General features: G+C 51.3%; 1 protein-coding gene across 3 annotated transcripts in view; it reads left to right on the forward strand.

Annotated features, from left to right (window-relative positions):
* Positions 1-208: 208 nt before the first annotated feature.
* Positions 209-14,984, forward strand: part of ETF1 (eukaryotic translation termination factor 1) — a 28,574-nt gene continuing 13,798 nt past the window's right edge. For 2 of the 3 annotated variants that reach the window (XM_075164073.1, XM_075164075.1), the window contains exons 1-2: positions 209-319; positions 404-548. In XM_075164073.1, coding sequence (XP_075020174.1) covers positions 463-548 — 86 coding nt within the window. In that variant the 5' untranslated portion in view covers positions 209-319; positions 404-462. Of the gene's footprint in view, positions 320-403; positions 549-6,225; positions 6,245-14,984 lie in introns of those variants that run through there. The other variant, XM_075164074.1, reaches the window with a different exon arrangement.

Below are 14,984 nucleotides of genomic sequence, written 5' to 3' on the forward strand. Positions count from 1 at the left end.
CCCGGCCCGCCCAGCGCCGCGGCCGGGCCGGGGCGGGCCGCGGACTACGCGCCCCATAGAGCCCCGCGCGGAGCAACGGCCAATAGCGGCGCGGGCTAGGGGCGGGGGCCGGCGGGCGGGCGGCCTATGGCGTGGCGCCCCGCTCCCGCGCGGGCGGGGCGGGCGCCCGCCCCCCGCCCCGGTCCCCCGGAAGTGATGTCACAGGCCCCATGTGAGCCGATTGCAACACATGCAGCGCGGAGAGGGGGAGCGCGAGCAGCCGGTGTCCGACGTCAGCGCCGCCGCCAGCCGCGCGCCGCCGGGGGGGACCGGGCCTGAGGTGAGGGCGCGGCGGGCGGGCGGCGGCGGGGCCGGGTCGGGGCCGGGGTCTAACCGCTGTGTCTGTGCCGCCGGCCCGCCGCAGGCCGCCGCAGCCGCCGCCGCCGCAGCAGGAGGAGGAGGAGGAGGAGGAGGAGGGAGAAGATGGCGGACGATCCCAGCGCTGCCGACCGCAACGTGGAGATCTGGAAGATCAAGAAGCTCATCAAGAGCCTGGAGGCGGCCCGCGGGTGAGCGGCGGGGCCTGCGCCGCCTCGGGGGCGGCCGCGGCGGGAGGGCGGCCGCGGGGCGGGCCGGCGGGCAGTGGGGTCGCCCGCCCCGGGAGCGGGGAGGGGGGTCCTGGCCGGAGCGGGAACCGGGGCGAGGGGGCTGCTGACCGGCCCGCCCAGCCCCGGGCCTGCCGCCGCGGGGGCGAGGGGAGGGCGAGGCGCAGCCCCGGCCCGGCGGCCCTTTCCCGGGCCCCGGTGCCCTTTTGTCTCGCCGCGTGGTGAAGCGGCCGGGTCCCTGCGGCCTCTCAGGGGCTTGGGTTTGGAGAGAAGAGCGAGCCCGGGGCCTGGCGAGTAGGGCCGGGAGGGCCGCCTGCCCCCCGGGGACACCGGGGGGGGCTTAGCCGCCGAGAGGAAGCGCAACCGTATTTCCCGCACGGGAGCAGGGCAGCGCCCGCCGCTGAGCTCCCCGCCGGCCTCGGCCTGCTCGCGGCTCGTCAGCTGTTTCCCCCCCCACCCCCCTCAGCGGATGAGTTCCCTCCGGTCGCCTCTGCGGGGCTGTCACAGGTGTCTGTCCCGGCCCCGGCCCCGCTGCGCCGGGGGAGGAGAGGGGACACGCGGGGCCCGTGCTGGCTGCCGAGCTCCACGTCGCGTCCGGCCTCGCCGTGCCCCATGGCCGCCCCGTGCCAGCTGGCACCGGGAACGGCGGATTCCAGCTGGCATAGACGGCCGCTCTGGCCCCCGTCCTGGCTTGGGCTCCTCCCAGGGGAGCAGGGGGCTCGGGGAAGGCAGGAGGCAGGGTCGAGGCAGCGGTTACTTTATTCCTTCTCTTACTGACGCTTATTTCATCTTTCTCACCCCTTCACCTTCCAGTGAAAGTGCTTAGCTCCATCTCCCTAAAAGCAAGTTCTTGCAGAGTTTGGATAGCGTTAAGTTTAAAGTCTCTAATCCCACTCATATCGGCCTTGCACTTTGATTTCTTTTTCCCCACCAGAAGTAAAATTGCTGGATGTTCTTACAGCTTGTCCCATGCCAGAGGTGACATGGTGCCTGTTTCTGTGGGTAACTCAGCAGTGCCTTGTTGCATGGGTCGGGACACCACTTGGGCTTGAGTAGGTCCTGGAGGTGTAAAATAGCAAAGAAAGTGTGTGTCTCGGTATACAATGCAATAAAATAAAAAGAAAGGGTGACTCGTTAGCCACCCTCGTGGTTTCAGTTTCCACAGGCTCATCTGAACCAGCATTAAGCTAGCTGGGGCACCGCTGGCATCGTACTGCGACCACCCAAAAGGCAGGTTGCCTTTGGACGACTCGCGTAAGCCAAGATGCTGTCGTCTTCTTTCCTTAGTGCTGGCGTTTGTTCTTGTGTGTAGAGTAGGCCAGGGGAATCCTGCAGCTGACAACTAACCCAGGCAGGAGAGGAAAGGGGAAGAGAACCCAAGCCACAGGTCTCCCTAAATTATTTTTATCCGATCTATGATGTAGCTGTGCAAGGGATGGGGATGTGGGAAAAGGGAGTGTGGAGCCAGGGTGGACAGCAGGTGCTGCTCCCTGCAGCAGAGTGGACTTTGACTGCTGAAGCTGATCGTTCAGCTGTGCCTTCGCACGGTGTTGACAGCATGCGTTGTACTTGTAGGGAGGTCCCAGCACGCACGAGAGCGTGTAAATGACTTCTGCCACAAAGTTGAAAGGGCTTGGAGCTACGGGCATCCGTTGCAGCTTGTGGAAACAGCTGTCGGTCCCCGTTACAGCGCTGAGGGAGGCTGGGGTGTGTTTCGGAAATGTACAGTTAGCATTTTGGCTCTCCCTGATTCAAAATGTGGTAGCATAAGCATGTCTACCTTTAGCGGCAGCTCTCATGTTGTTTGGAATAGATGAACATTGCAGAGAACAAGATTAAAACTGGTATCGGAGAGCTGCTGGGAGAGGTGAGGCTGAAGGGCTAGCGTGGAGCGGGTGGCTGTTAGGGGTAACAGCTTCTTGGGGCCACAGCCTAGGTGTCTTCCCTCTTCCCCATCAGTGATCCCTGGCACATCTCTACTTCATGGTAAAGATGCTGCAAGCACTATAAAACGCGTGTAGGAGGTTTGGCTGAGCCCTCTGGATCCAGCATATCTCCTAGATGTCGTGATACTGCTGTTCCTCAATTTAATATGTGTGCTAGCTGCTAAACCGCCACCTGACGAAGGCTGCTGATGCTAGCAATCCTTCTATAAGCAAGGTTATGCTGGTTATGTGTAAATGTGCGTCGTGCTTCCAGGGAGTCCTAGCTAAAATTCTCCTAGTCTGTTTGGGTCCAGTAAGGGGAAGAGATGCTGCAGCTTTTGGCATCAGAAGCGTTGGGCTCCCCGGCACAAGAGGTGCGAGGCAGTGAAACAGGCTTTTCCGGCCTTTGGGAGAGTCGCTTCCTCTTCCTGTGAAGTAGGAAGACCTGTTCTGGGGTGGGTTAGGGGGCAAAGCTTTTAAATAGGGTGATGTGGAGGGCCAGGGACTCCTTGGCGTCTCCACCTTCCCTTACTCATGTGCTCCTAATAGTGACCCAGTAGCAGTGTCCCAGTTTCATGTGCTGGTTGTTCCTGCAGTGGATCAAAGGGACGGGAAATGGAGGAAGCTGGAGCTAGACGTTCAATTCACATCTGGCGGTTGGGGCACCTCTGCTGTTACCCAGCTATTTTGGTAAAATCTCAATGAAATCTGCAGAATGTTATCAAAATGTGAAGTGAGCATAAGAGCCAGGAAATGCTTTTATCGTGTCTGGGATAGATGAGGTAAGTGGCAGTATTTGGTCAGAAAACCAAGGGAGAAGATTAGAGCTTCAGCTTTACCAGAAGCTGATCAGCTAGAGGCCAGCGAGGGTAAGGCTGCTTCTCAAACTTTAAGGTAACATCCTAGCAAGAATGTCCTGTGTTATTTTTCCAGCCCTGCTTAGGAAAGCTGGCTTTCTCACCGATCTCTGGATAGCAAGAATCTGGCAAATCAAAACCATGAAAAATAATTTTTAAAACCCCCAAACCCACCCCAAAACCCTATCTCTGCTCGCAGGGAGTAGAAGGAGCTTTTGTCTGTATCTTGCTTCCTAAAACAGAAGTGTCTGTTATCTCCTCCTTGCTCTTCCAAAGTTGAGTTGCAAACTGTCAATACTCTACAAAGTTAATGAGTTGATCTTTCTGATTTGGTGAGAAGGGAAGGGGGAGTAGCTGGTATCTGCAGAGTACGTGTGAGTGAGGGCAAATGAGGCCCCAGTTCTGTGCTACAGGCAATTAACCTTTCTAGCCAGAAGCAGGCGAGGGTAAAAGGCTGGTGGTGAGCAAGTTATGCCCTTGTGAGAAGTCTAGTCTTGTCATTCATCTCTGGGAGCTTGGAGTGCTCAGGCTTTCATCAAGCATCTCTGCTTCTCCCCTACAAAGGGATTCTGCTTTCAGTCCATGGGTAGTTTTCGTAAAACAGAGTCTTGGTGAAAGACTGTGTCCCCCAGAAGTTGCAGCCGTGTCTTTGCATGTGGATGTTGCAGCAGCTGAAGTCGAAGCGGTATTAGCCACTACATTTTTCCCTTGTCCTCTCTCTCAGGGCTTTTCTGCTGTTGTTTCATGCAGTTTTCCAGTGTCAGTGTTAAACTGACAATCACTCTTTGTTCCTTTGGTCTTTGCAGTTCTGAATAGTTAGCAGAGCTATGGTCAGTTTTTTCTGCTAATCTAAGCTGTAATTGCTTGGCAAAATCAAGTATCAGCAAGGACTAGCAGTCTCCTTGCAGGCTTAGGCCTGAGGTGTCACATCTGAATCACATTTGGATAACTTCTCAAAGTCTTAGAAATGAGGGCTTTCTTCCTGCAAGCGGCTCTGCTCAGAAACAGTTTACTAACACCTCCGCTGGGCAGACGGACTTTCTGACCCTGAGTAAGAGCACGGCAGGTGCTGATGCAGGGTGTGTGTTATAATGGTAAAACCTTCAGGAACCTGCTCCCTTGAGACATCTCTCCTGCCTTGAACTTAAAGGCAGGGCTAGGCTTCTGTTCAGAGCAGTAGCCCTTATGAGTTATTTTACTGAAACAGGGAAGGAGGAGGCAAAGAGAATGGTGTCTTTGAAGGCTCTGTCTGCAGGCACAACTGAGGTTGACAAATAGAGTGTGTCGAAGAATATTTTTCCAAATTAAGTGTTTTGGAAGGTGGGAACAGGGCATATGCAGACTTCTGAGCAAATGCAGAAACTAAGTCTGAACAAGTAACTTATTCTGGTTGTAACTGGAAGAAATGTATTGAGGCAGGAGAATGGAGAAATGGCAAGAGAAGGGGAAGTCTTGGTGTCTCCAGAGCCATGGGAAAGCAAAGCAGTGCAGTTTCCTGCTAGGGTTTGGATTCTGCCAAGTTGAGACTTCCATCTGATCTATGGGAGAAACCAAACGTGAGAGGAATAAAAAGTCACCAGGAAGGAGATGACCAGCAGCCTGAAAATGTGTGGGAATTCCTGCAAAGTGAAACATACACTAGTTCTGCTTGAGGGTGGAAAAGCTGACCTGTCGCTTAAACATAAATGATTTGCCCAGCTTGTGTTGCAGAAAGCATCATTTACAGCTGGGTTCTCCTGCTGGCCATCTGGAGCCTGGCTGGTCCTGATGGAAGGGCCCAACTTTGGAATTAGCCTCAAGCTGCTGCTGTTTCCCAGCCTTCTGCAACAGGGACGGGAGGCTGCTTGGGAGAAGGTGGGTGGTAGGCTGCGCATCTCCACACCTTATTCTGGGGTGTCCTGGGATGATGCCACTCTTGTGACCAGGCAAGTTGGCAAGGCTGAGACCTGTTTGGACAGCCTGGTGGTTCTGGAGAACAAGATAGTCTGGGCCTGTTCTGCTGTTAGCATGGTGGGCCTTTCCAAAAGCCACCTGAAAGCCCACCTTCTTGTGAGTTAGCACTGCAGCTGTGAATGCTGCAGCAGCGGTAGCTGCTGGGATGCATTTAGGGAATAACTGGGGTCAGTTGCAAGTAGGTGTCCTGTACGGGTTTGCCTTGTTCCTGATTTCTTTTGAACAAAGTGCTGGGAAACTGGTGGTGCCGGGGTGATACTGTGCTGCAGCGGTGACTGTGTTTCTCTCCTGAATTCGGCAGTGCAAATACTCGGTCACTCCTGGGAGCATCTGCAGCACTTGACTGTAGATGGCTTGTTCTGCTGATAGCAGGTGCTGTACAGCTTCGATGCACTGAAGTTGCAACTGTGCTGGAATAGCTGTTGAATAGGTGAATGTGCTAAAATAGTTGATTCTTAACTCCGGTGTGAATTCCTCTACTGCACCATAGATGCATATGAGATACAGTACACCATATACAGTGGTGTACTGTATCTTATGTGAGTGTAACAATACCACCATGTCTAGGCAAGTACCAGTATAACTATCCTGTCTTTAAGTAATGTCATACATCAGGAGGAGGATTTGGTGTGGTCTTTCATCGCTGTGACTGGTTTCTGGCCAGGCTGCCAGAGATGTGTCGGTTCAGAGGCTCCCTCCCCTGCTCCCAGGCCGGCAGCAGATCTCTTTCCCTGCCTTCTTTATCGGGATCTGTTTGTCGTTGTGGCTGTGCCTCGGGCCTGGGCTCTGGGAGACAGTTTAACCGTTGATACAGGATCTGTTTCTGCAGAGCTGAAGCTTTCACCTTAGGACGTGGAGTATGATGGAGACCTTGAAGCGGGCCTGGGTGAGCTGGTCGATCTGTGAAGGGCAGTGCTGTGGCAAGGTACTACTTGGCTTTCCAACTTGTGGTGTGTTAATTAGGTTGCAGTGCTGATATGTCATGCTAGTGCCAGTCACGGGATAGCCTTGAGGATCTCTCCACAGCAAGCTGATGACTCCAGTGGACCTACCTTTGCTAAAAGTCTTTTGCTTCTGCTGGAATCTGGGCTGGGCCAGCCTTGGGGTAAACGGCTGTCTTTCCCTCTCTGGGGAATGTGAAACAGATGAGTGGGGCAAGGACTGGAAGAGTAGCGTCTGCGGGGTGGCACGTGGAATTTATCTTTACTGACAGTGAGTCTTCTGCTTTGGCTTTATGATCCGTCATTAAGTGTGGAGTGTTTAGCAAAGAGGTTATGATTTAAGTTCTTACCTGAGCCGAATTGCTTCCTCGAAGTAGTGCTTTCTCAGCCCGCTTGTCTTACAGGTAGTTTCTAAAGGAGGTCACGTTTCTGTTACAGAAGTAAAGACTATAATATTAATACTGTATTTTGCTTCTGGTAGTGTGAGGAGAAGGAGGAGATGTTTGCAGAGAGGCTGGAATAGAAATAGTCCAGGGCAGAAGTGACACCCGAGGGCTCTGTGGCAGGTAATCGTATAGGATGTACTGCAGCTGCTTACACGCTGTTTCCCTGCTTTGACTGTTCGAGTCTCTTCAGGCTGCCAGTCTCCATAGTGCTGGGGTTAGAAGCTGAATACGGATTTCATGTGAGCAGGGCTGATCAGACCTCTCAGGACTACGGCAGTGTCTTTTAAGAGCTTGTGTTTTGGTGGTGTTGAGGGTGGGTGGCTTGCAAAAGCTGCCCTCTCCCTGTGCCAGGTGAGAAGGCAGCTGGAGCTGGGGAGAATGTCCAAAGGGTTGTTGACATCCTGCTGGTTGCCTGTGTCTAATTGTTGTAAAACACTTCCTGGGCTTTCTCATCTGCCTGCTCTACCTGTTCCTTTTGAATTATAGCAACAATTAGGAAGTGCTGTTTTGAGAGTACATGCTAGCAAGTGGCAGAAAATGACCCGATCTGGAAGAATGGTTACGTGTCAGACAAGAACTCTAGTAAGTGCTTTGTAGCCTTTGGTAGTTCGGCAGCCTGATACCCTCTTTTACAACTGCGTGAATCATTAGTGAACAGTGTGATTCATCCACAGATCATCATTCATGTAGAGCTAATGAATGAGACCCTGACTGCTGAAGACAAATGATGTGGTAGAAGATGGGAATGAGCACCTCAAAAGAAGACAGACTTTTTTGGCTTTGTGGCAACTGGACTTTTTTCTCCCCCCCGTTAGCTCCCTATTCTCATGTAGCTCTGAGGCATTAACATCTTAACAAGCAAATCTGGATTTGTTGCTTCAGTCCCTCTGTGTACATCTTGTACCCAACTGGCCCATTAGCATAATGCAACAAGTCTTTTAAACTTGGAGCATTAATAATTGGAGAGGGAGGAGGGAGAGCAGGGGAGCAGTGGCAAAACCAAGCCTCCCAGTGAGTCACAAATGTCTGAAGTGCAGAAATGTCTGTTCCACTTACCAGTAATTGGGCATCCGGGCTTTCTGCATGAGGTCAGATGCAGCCAATAAGGCCTATTCAAAACATGCCTACGCAATTATGTTTTGTGATGTGTTGCCTTTGATCCAAGGATTTCAGAACGGCATTGATTCACCTTCCCTGTGGGGTGTGCAGTGTCCGCTCGTGCTGATTCAACGCTCTTTGGCAATACGGGATGAAGTCAGGATCTGCTCCTGGAGCTGCAGAACTGAGTCGGGATCTGGGCGCTGGCGGTTGCCGGAGCAGCAGCCGCAGTGTCGGAGCTGGCTCCGGCTGGGGACGGGAGGAAGCTCGGAGCACGGAGCTGCTTACATTGACCTCTGTGCAGGCAGTGCATGGTGGACCAATGGGCAAGGGCTGACTGTTACCTGCTACCTGTGCAGCCTTCGGACAGGTGATACCTGGCCAAATTCTCTGCTACGTGGAGGAATAGAGGTCTGTGACCTGATTCTTCTTTCACCTCCTTTCTGTCCCTGGGGAGTGATGCACGCTGAGCTCAGGAGGCAGATCCTGGCAGCAGGCCAGCGACTGCCGAGGGGGGGAAAGCACTACCTTGCCTGACCCTTGGTGAGACATTAGCCGGTCTTGCTCTGCTCCTTTGCTGAAGCAGCCATCTGCTGCCTCCCTGTGGGAAGCTTTCCCTTGCTGCCGAAGCCGGGGGTGCACTGAGGAGAACCAGCAGGTTCTGGCTTGGTGCTTCGCTCCCTAGCTTGCACTCGGTAAGCTTGCTTGGCAGCTGGGGGCTTTTCCTCTTTGAGAAGGTCAGTGGGTTAGGGTAAGAGGGCAGAATACTTTTTCAGGATAGTCTTAATGTCTGTGTTCAAGCTGTTTCTGGTTACACAGAGTGCTTTTTGTATATCATCTTCCTGTAATGCTGGCAGATGCGATAGAAGATTCCTGTCTAGGGCTCTGGGACAGAACTATAGCTTGAGAGCTTGGCATTGTGTGAGCCGTGGTGGCAATAGCTGTATGGCCTCATGCTGTGCAGCTAAGTGATTTTCATTTGTCCAGGGTAGAGGTGTTCAAAGACTGACGGGGGAATTAGCTATCTGGAGTGTTACTTCGACTTAGGGGAGGAGGGCTCACTTTCTCCAATTAATGCTTATGCTGAAAAGTACTCTTGAGGAAGGAATAGCTTGGTCTTCTGGCTCTGCGATCCTCCCCTCATAACCACCTTGCCCTCATCTTGTGCTTTTTCTGTGCTTAGAGGTGGCACTGGATCCAGAGAGGTCATCTCTGCCTTACTTTTGCTTGGGAACTGGTCTCTTTCATATCTTCATACCCGCCTTTGGATGACCTGGAAACCTGTGAGGAACAACTTGTATTGATACCGCCTTTTAGTAGATGGTCCAGAGTTCTGGTGTATGCTGTGGTGAAATGCAGAATGCCTCTGAGGTGGGGGTTGTGAGGTTGTTGCTGAAATGATGCTGTAAAAAGTACTGCCACCAGCATGGCTTTCAGCTCAACTTCACGTTAAACTTCAAAGGAGCTAATGGTAGGTCCCGCTGTCAGCTAACCGGTGTTGTGTGCTCTGTCTAGGTATCCGGGCAGCACTTGTCTCCCGCTCAAGCTGTGCTTTGAGCCCATCATCTGAACAGGGAGTGAAATTTCATCTATTTCTGATGGAGACATCGCAAAAAGCTGTTGCTTCTAAGCAGCAATTAGGTTGAGGCGCGTTGGCTGTGTTTGTTGCAAAGCATTCAACTGATGTTCTCACAGGCAATGCAGTCTTTGGGTAAGCTTCCAGATGACGTTGCCTCTGAAGCACTGAAGGGATCCTAGACTCTTAAGATTGTCTCTGCTCTTTCCCAGCAGGCTGCCAGTATTTCCAGGAAAAGTTATGTAGCTTTTGCATCTGCTGTCATCTCTCTGGATTTGGCATCTGAAGTGGACTTGAGCCACTTCCTATTTGATGAAGGCTTTGTCTTATTAAAAGACAGTAAGTCTTTAAAGGGCACAGCTATGACCTGTTTATGTACTTCACAGCCATAATTCATAGACTTTAAGAGCATATACATAGAACTTCCCTATGGCAAGGTCAGTGCTGTTGCATACAGGGCTTATATGAATAGGGAGTGTCTAATGGCCTGTGTTTTCTGAGAGAACCCAAACCAACAATTTTGTACTTGCCTATACCAAAGGACACTTACTTTTCATAGCTCTTCATTCAACATCTCTGCTCAGATACAGGATCAAAAAAACCCTCAAATATTCTTTACTTACATCGCTGCTGGAGTGGACTGTGCTCTCAACTTGGTCCTTCACTGAAGTATCATGTGCCTGCAGCGCTACGTGGGTATTTTTTCAGAAGTAGTGCTCTTCTCTTGGACCTGTGGCCTGGTGAAGTTCTGCCTTGGATTACACAGGCTGATGCGGTCTTGCAGCTGGCTGTGGATGTGTCAGTGATGGAACTGGTCTAGCTATCGTATAACTTTAGTAGTCTCGGCTGTCCAGGCAGCTCGGGCTCCTCGGTACATGTGACGCCCGCCCAGTAATCCGCAGTCCTCTTGGATGGAGTCCAACAGATGTTACCTTGGGAAGGTAACATCGCTTGAAGCAGTATGTGGCAACAGTTATTTCATAGAAAGCTTCCTAGCTGTGGTATGTGGTTAAGATCAGATTATCTGAAAGCTGTTTGCTCCACGCTCCTGCCAGTCCCTGGCAGTCACAAATAGGCCTCGTGCTGCCCTTGGTTCCTGGGGAAAGCAAGACACTCATGAAGCTAGTGCCCTGTGAAAATAAGCTCATTTTAAGTCATAGAGAATGACTGACCTTCCTTGCCTCTGTATCTACAATTACACAGTGCGCTATTAGTGTAAAATGTTTCATTGTGGAACGACTATAGCTCAGCTGCTGCTTGTCAGGTCTCCTCTGATACCACCGGATAGGCCAGTAACTGCTATTTATATAGCACGTCTGTTACGTTAATGCTCCCCCTTGCCAGTGCATATCCCAAATTCCAGGAGACAGGTTGAGTGACTGTTGCCCCTCAGACCTCTGGTTGGGATTGCTCTTGTCTGCCAAGTCGAGGGTAGCTACAGTTGCTGCTTGCTGGTTTGGTTTTTGTGTGGTATGCGGCCATGCAGGTAGCCATTTTACTGACACGATGCTGTGTAAGGTGGTAGGAGTCTTTTAGAAAACCACTAGACCAGTTTCTAGATTCAGCGGAAAGCTAAAGGTCTAAGGATCTGCTCAGCTGTTCCTTCTGACGGGCAAAAGAGTAGAAACCGAATCCCTGTAGATGAAGATGGCCACCCAGAACAGGAGGCTCAACTGCCAGCTGTAATGAAAACCATCCATGGGTATATTTGGCAGCTTATTTCAAATGTGATACACTGCTCGCTTTGTGCACTTGCCTTCTGTTGTGGTGGCTTCCTCATGCTGAACCATAAAACGCATACACAGCGCGCACCGCTCCCGGTGCCAGACGTGGCTTGGGACTCGGCACAGCAATCCGGCTGGTCGAAGTGTCTTCTGTGAAATCCCTGCTCTTGCTTCTGGAAAGAACCCAACGGTTCTCTTCTTGGTCTGCAATACCACAGCCGTCGTAAGGCACGGTGAGATGCTGTCGGACGATACCTCTTAGGCAGTACAGGAGGATCTTGCAGGGAAAACGAGCTTGGATGCCGTAGTACCTGCTTGCAGGGATATTGGCAAAACTTTTCCCTTCAGCTTTTCGGGGCTAGGTTAGCGATGACTCAGCACCGCACACACTGCCACTGGCTGTGATAACTTGTTAACATTTGCTCTTAGGCCTCTCTGTGACTGGGAAAGCTGTTTGTTTTGTGGTACACTTGTCTGAAAACCAAGCTGTAGTAACACTGAAGTTTTAATAATGGAACAGGCTGTCCTACCCACAAACCTCAATTTTCTAAAGAACTTGCTGTCTCGAAAGAGCAAAACGTGCGTGTTTTTGCTTTCCCCTTTCCCCCAAACAGTTCTCTGGCAGGTTGTAGGAGCAAGGTTGGAGCCCCCCTGCAGTGGTTTAGGAGCCCTGATCATCATCTTCTATCCTAGAGGTACCTAGGATACCTGAGCCCACGCTAAATCTGAGCTAATTGCCAATTACTGGCAGGGCTGGCACAGTGTGAGTAGTAACCATAGTACCCAGACAGTCAAGTGTTTCTACTGTTCCAGAGGTTGGCACTTAATTGCCCCCTTGTTTCTTTGTAGTGTGTGGACAGGTGCCCTTAATGCTTTTAATTGTTTTCTCCTCTCCAGTCCCTTGTGCAGTGGCATGTGTTGTGCTGTCCTGGGGTCCGGGGTGCCGTTGTCCTACAAAGCAAACATCTGAGCATTTCGGGTCTGGATGCACGTACTTGCATTACAATGGCAGCTCTTTGGCTGCTGTGCAGGCACTCCTTAGCCCAGAATAGGGACAGCAACTGTCTCTAGCTGCTTAAAACTTCCTGGCTCAGTTCAGTCTGAAAGCATGGGCTTCCAGCTGATCTAGTATAATTTATCTTGGGTGCACTAAAACCCGGGGGGGGGAGAACCTCTTAGCAATGCTGCATTTTGAAATCGGGATCCTGCTGAGCAGAATATAATCTGGAGTGCTTCGGGTCCATCCTTCCTGCAGGAGCGCTGGGGATGATACAGGGAAGAACCAGCTCATGGCACGTTCGATCCCGAGCTGCCAGTGTGAGCGCTGCCCTTAATCTAGATTGATTACTTAATTGTTCACTGTAACAATTCTGTAATGAAGTTCTGTCTGGCAGTGTGCTCTCTAGGGGATTGGTGGTTGGCACTGGCCTGCCAGGCAGCGATGTCCCGTGTGCTTCATGCACAGCAGAGCCTGTTGGTTTTAGAGGTCTGCTGTTTGGAAAGGCCCCTTTCAGGAGGTCGTAGTCAGCATGATTTCCCCTACCTCGTTCCCAGAGTAAATGTGCTGGAGAACCTGGTGTGCAGCTCATCTAGCAGCTGCGGAGGACGAAGAGGCACGGGGTTTTGCAGAAATACCTGTTGTCTTGTTCAGGTGCAGTGGCTGCAAAGACCGATAGGAAACCTGGAAATTGTATTACTATGCAAAATAACCTATTTTTTTTGTGGTTTTGAACAGCAGCTTTCTTAGAAACTCTTTGCTACATTTGTCTCATTAGCTGATGCAACCACAGTGTTTTTTTTAAGACCTTGACATCCTGCAGTAAGGTCACATACAGGTACAAGCTTGCTTTGAGAGGGGGAAAACCGCTCTCGTGTGGTAGGATATCAAGGTCTTAGTGGTGCGTGAAGGAGTTCTGCAGCCATCCTGGTCACTCGTGTGCAGATCAGCTTCAGCTGGTGTCTTGCTGGTCTCAGCCTCTCTGGGACATGATCTAATTCAGTGATCAGATCCTGACCGTGTGCTTGTTTAAGAAAGAGGGGGATGAGCAGGGGGTGCTGACTGTTACTTTCAATTAGCTGGCTGCCTAATGAACTACTTGGTTGGGTGGATTAGCTGTACCCAGCAGGCGGCAGCAGCAGCATGCCGGCGGGGGCTGCCCCCCGTGGGGTGCCCGGGGACACGGGGGGACAAGCCGGCTGACTCCTTGTGCTCCAGGCTCCAGCAGCCTGGGATGCCGTGAGGTGCTCCAGCTGCCGCTGCTCCTGTGACAAGCTGCACGCTTGCTATTTTGCTGGATTCTGCAGGAATCCGTTAGTGCCTGAAATAGCTTTGGCTGAGTAAATAGTGGCGAAAGCACGTCAAACCCAAGAAATGCACTTGATGTTGGTAATGGAAGGTGCTTTTGGATATAAATCCAGGCTGGAATTTGCTGAAGGGTTGGACCAAGCACAGTACTGTGCTGTGTTAAACTAGTTTGAGACTTAAATGAGGGAGACTACATCATCTAAGAGACCCTTTTCATTTATTTGTTTGCAGTAATAAATCACGAGGGCTTGTGAAGTCCACTGCGTTACCTCAGGTAGTGTGCTTTGGGCAGGGTGTTCCTGAGGAACAGTGGTTTGACTGACACATGTGACTCTGCCTTATAGATAAGACGCCGTGTGAAACATAAATAATGACCAGTTACGGTGGCCCCTTCAAGGCGTGGGTTTGGTGCAATCCAGCCGGCTCGCAGAGCGCAGAGCTGCGCTCTGGCCAGCGGCCCTGCTAATGCCAGTGTTTCTGGGACAGTGGAATAAAACACGAGACCAGGGGCTGGGATTTGAGGGGTGGCTTGCATTTGAAAACTGAAGGTAGCTTTACAAGTGCTTTTTTGCTGGTCTTGGGAGGGCACACCCGGTCTTCCTCCTCGCTGTTCCCACCTGCTCCCCTAGCTCGCTGTCTGCTCTTTCTCCTCTGTCCTCAATACAGGAAAAATTGTGTGAAATCTCTTCCTAGCAGGAGAGCTGTGGAGTGCCCAAGGGGCATAATGGTCCCATCTCCTACCTGCCACATCGGGATGCCTTTAGTTCGTGCAGCAAGTTAGGCGCGATGTGCAGAGCTTTCTAATCTCTGGGAAGTCTGAGAATCTCTTCTTTCAGAGGAAGAAATGAACTGCGTGAGCTTGCCTCAAGAGTGCTACTTTCAGAAAAGTTGGGAAGAGTTGCTTTCATTCTGATCAGCCTCTTACTCAAAGGAGCCTGCTGGGAATGATAGGCCATTATATCTCCCCTAGGGCTTGTGCCATTCACTGGGGTAGCTAACTGCTTTAATTGAGTGGTACATGGAGTATTCTTGGCTGGTGTGACCTGGAAGTCTGATAGCTGTCAGCACGGCTCAAAGCTCCTTCTGGGAATAATGTGTGCAAGTGTCTCTTTGAGACTTTCTTGATTAGTGTGTATGGGGATCTTGGATATTAAAACCAATTAGTTGTCTTTAAGGTCAGGGATTTACTTGACCTACCAGCATCCGTTTCAACTTGGCCTGAATTGAAGATCTTTGGAAGAGGGCTGTACAACTTTTGTAAAGAGGCTAATGAAGTGATGCTTTTTAAAGCACTTCCCTGCTGTCTCTGTAGCCCAAACACTTCAGGCAGGACACTGGTGCATGACAATCTGAAACAGCAGCAGGCAGGTACTGTGTTAGTCTTGTCCTACTGTAAGAAATGTAAAAGAGCAAAACCCTTTTTTTTTTATGGCTGAAAAGCACTTTGTCGGTGCTCTGACTCAGAATCCTGAGTAGAGGTTTTTTCACAGAGCTTAGTCGGTTTGCCCTTGAGAGGGCTAGAGGACATGATGAGGCATTTGATTTTTATGCCATTACTCTAATGTGAAGTATGAG

Source organism: Calonectris borealis, chromosome 15 (genome assembly GCF_964195595.1).
Source record: "Calonectris borealis chromosome 15, bCalBor7.hap1.2, whole genome shotgun sequence".
Classification (NCBI taxonomy): Eukaryota; Metazoa; Chordata; class Aves; order Procellariiformes; family Procellariidae; genus Calonectris; species Calonectris borealis.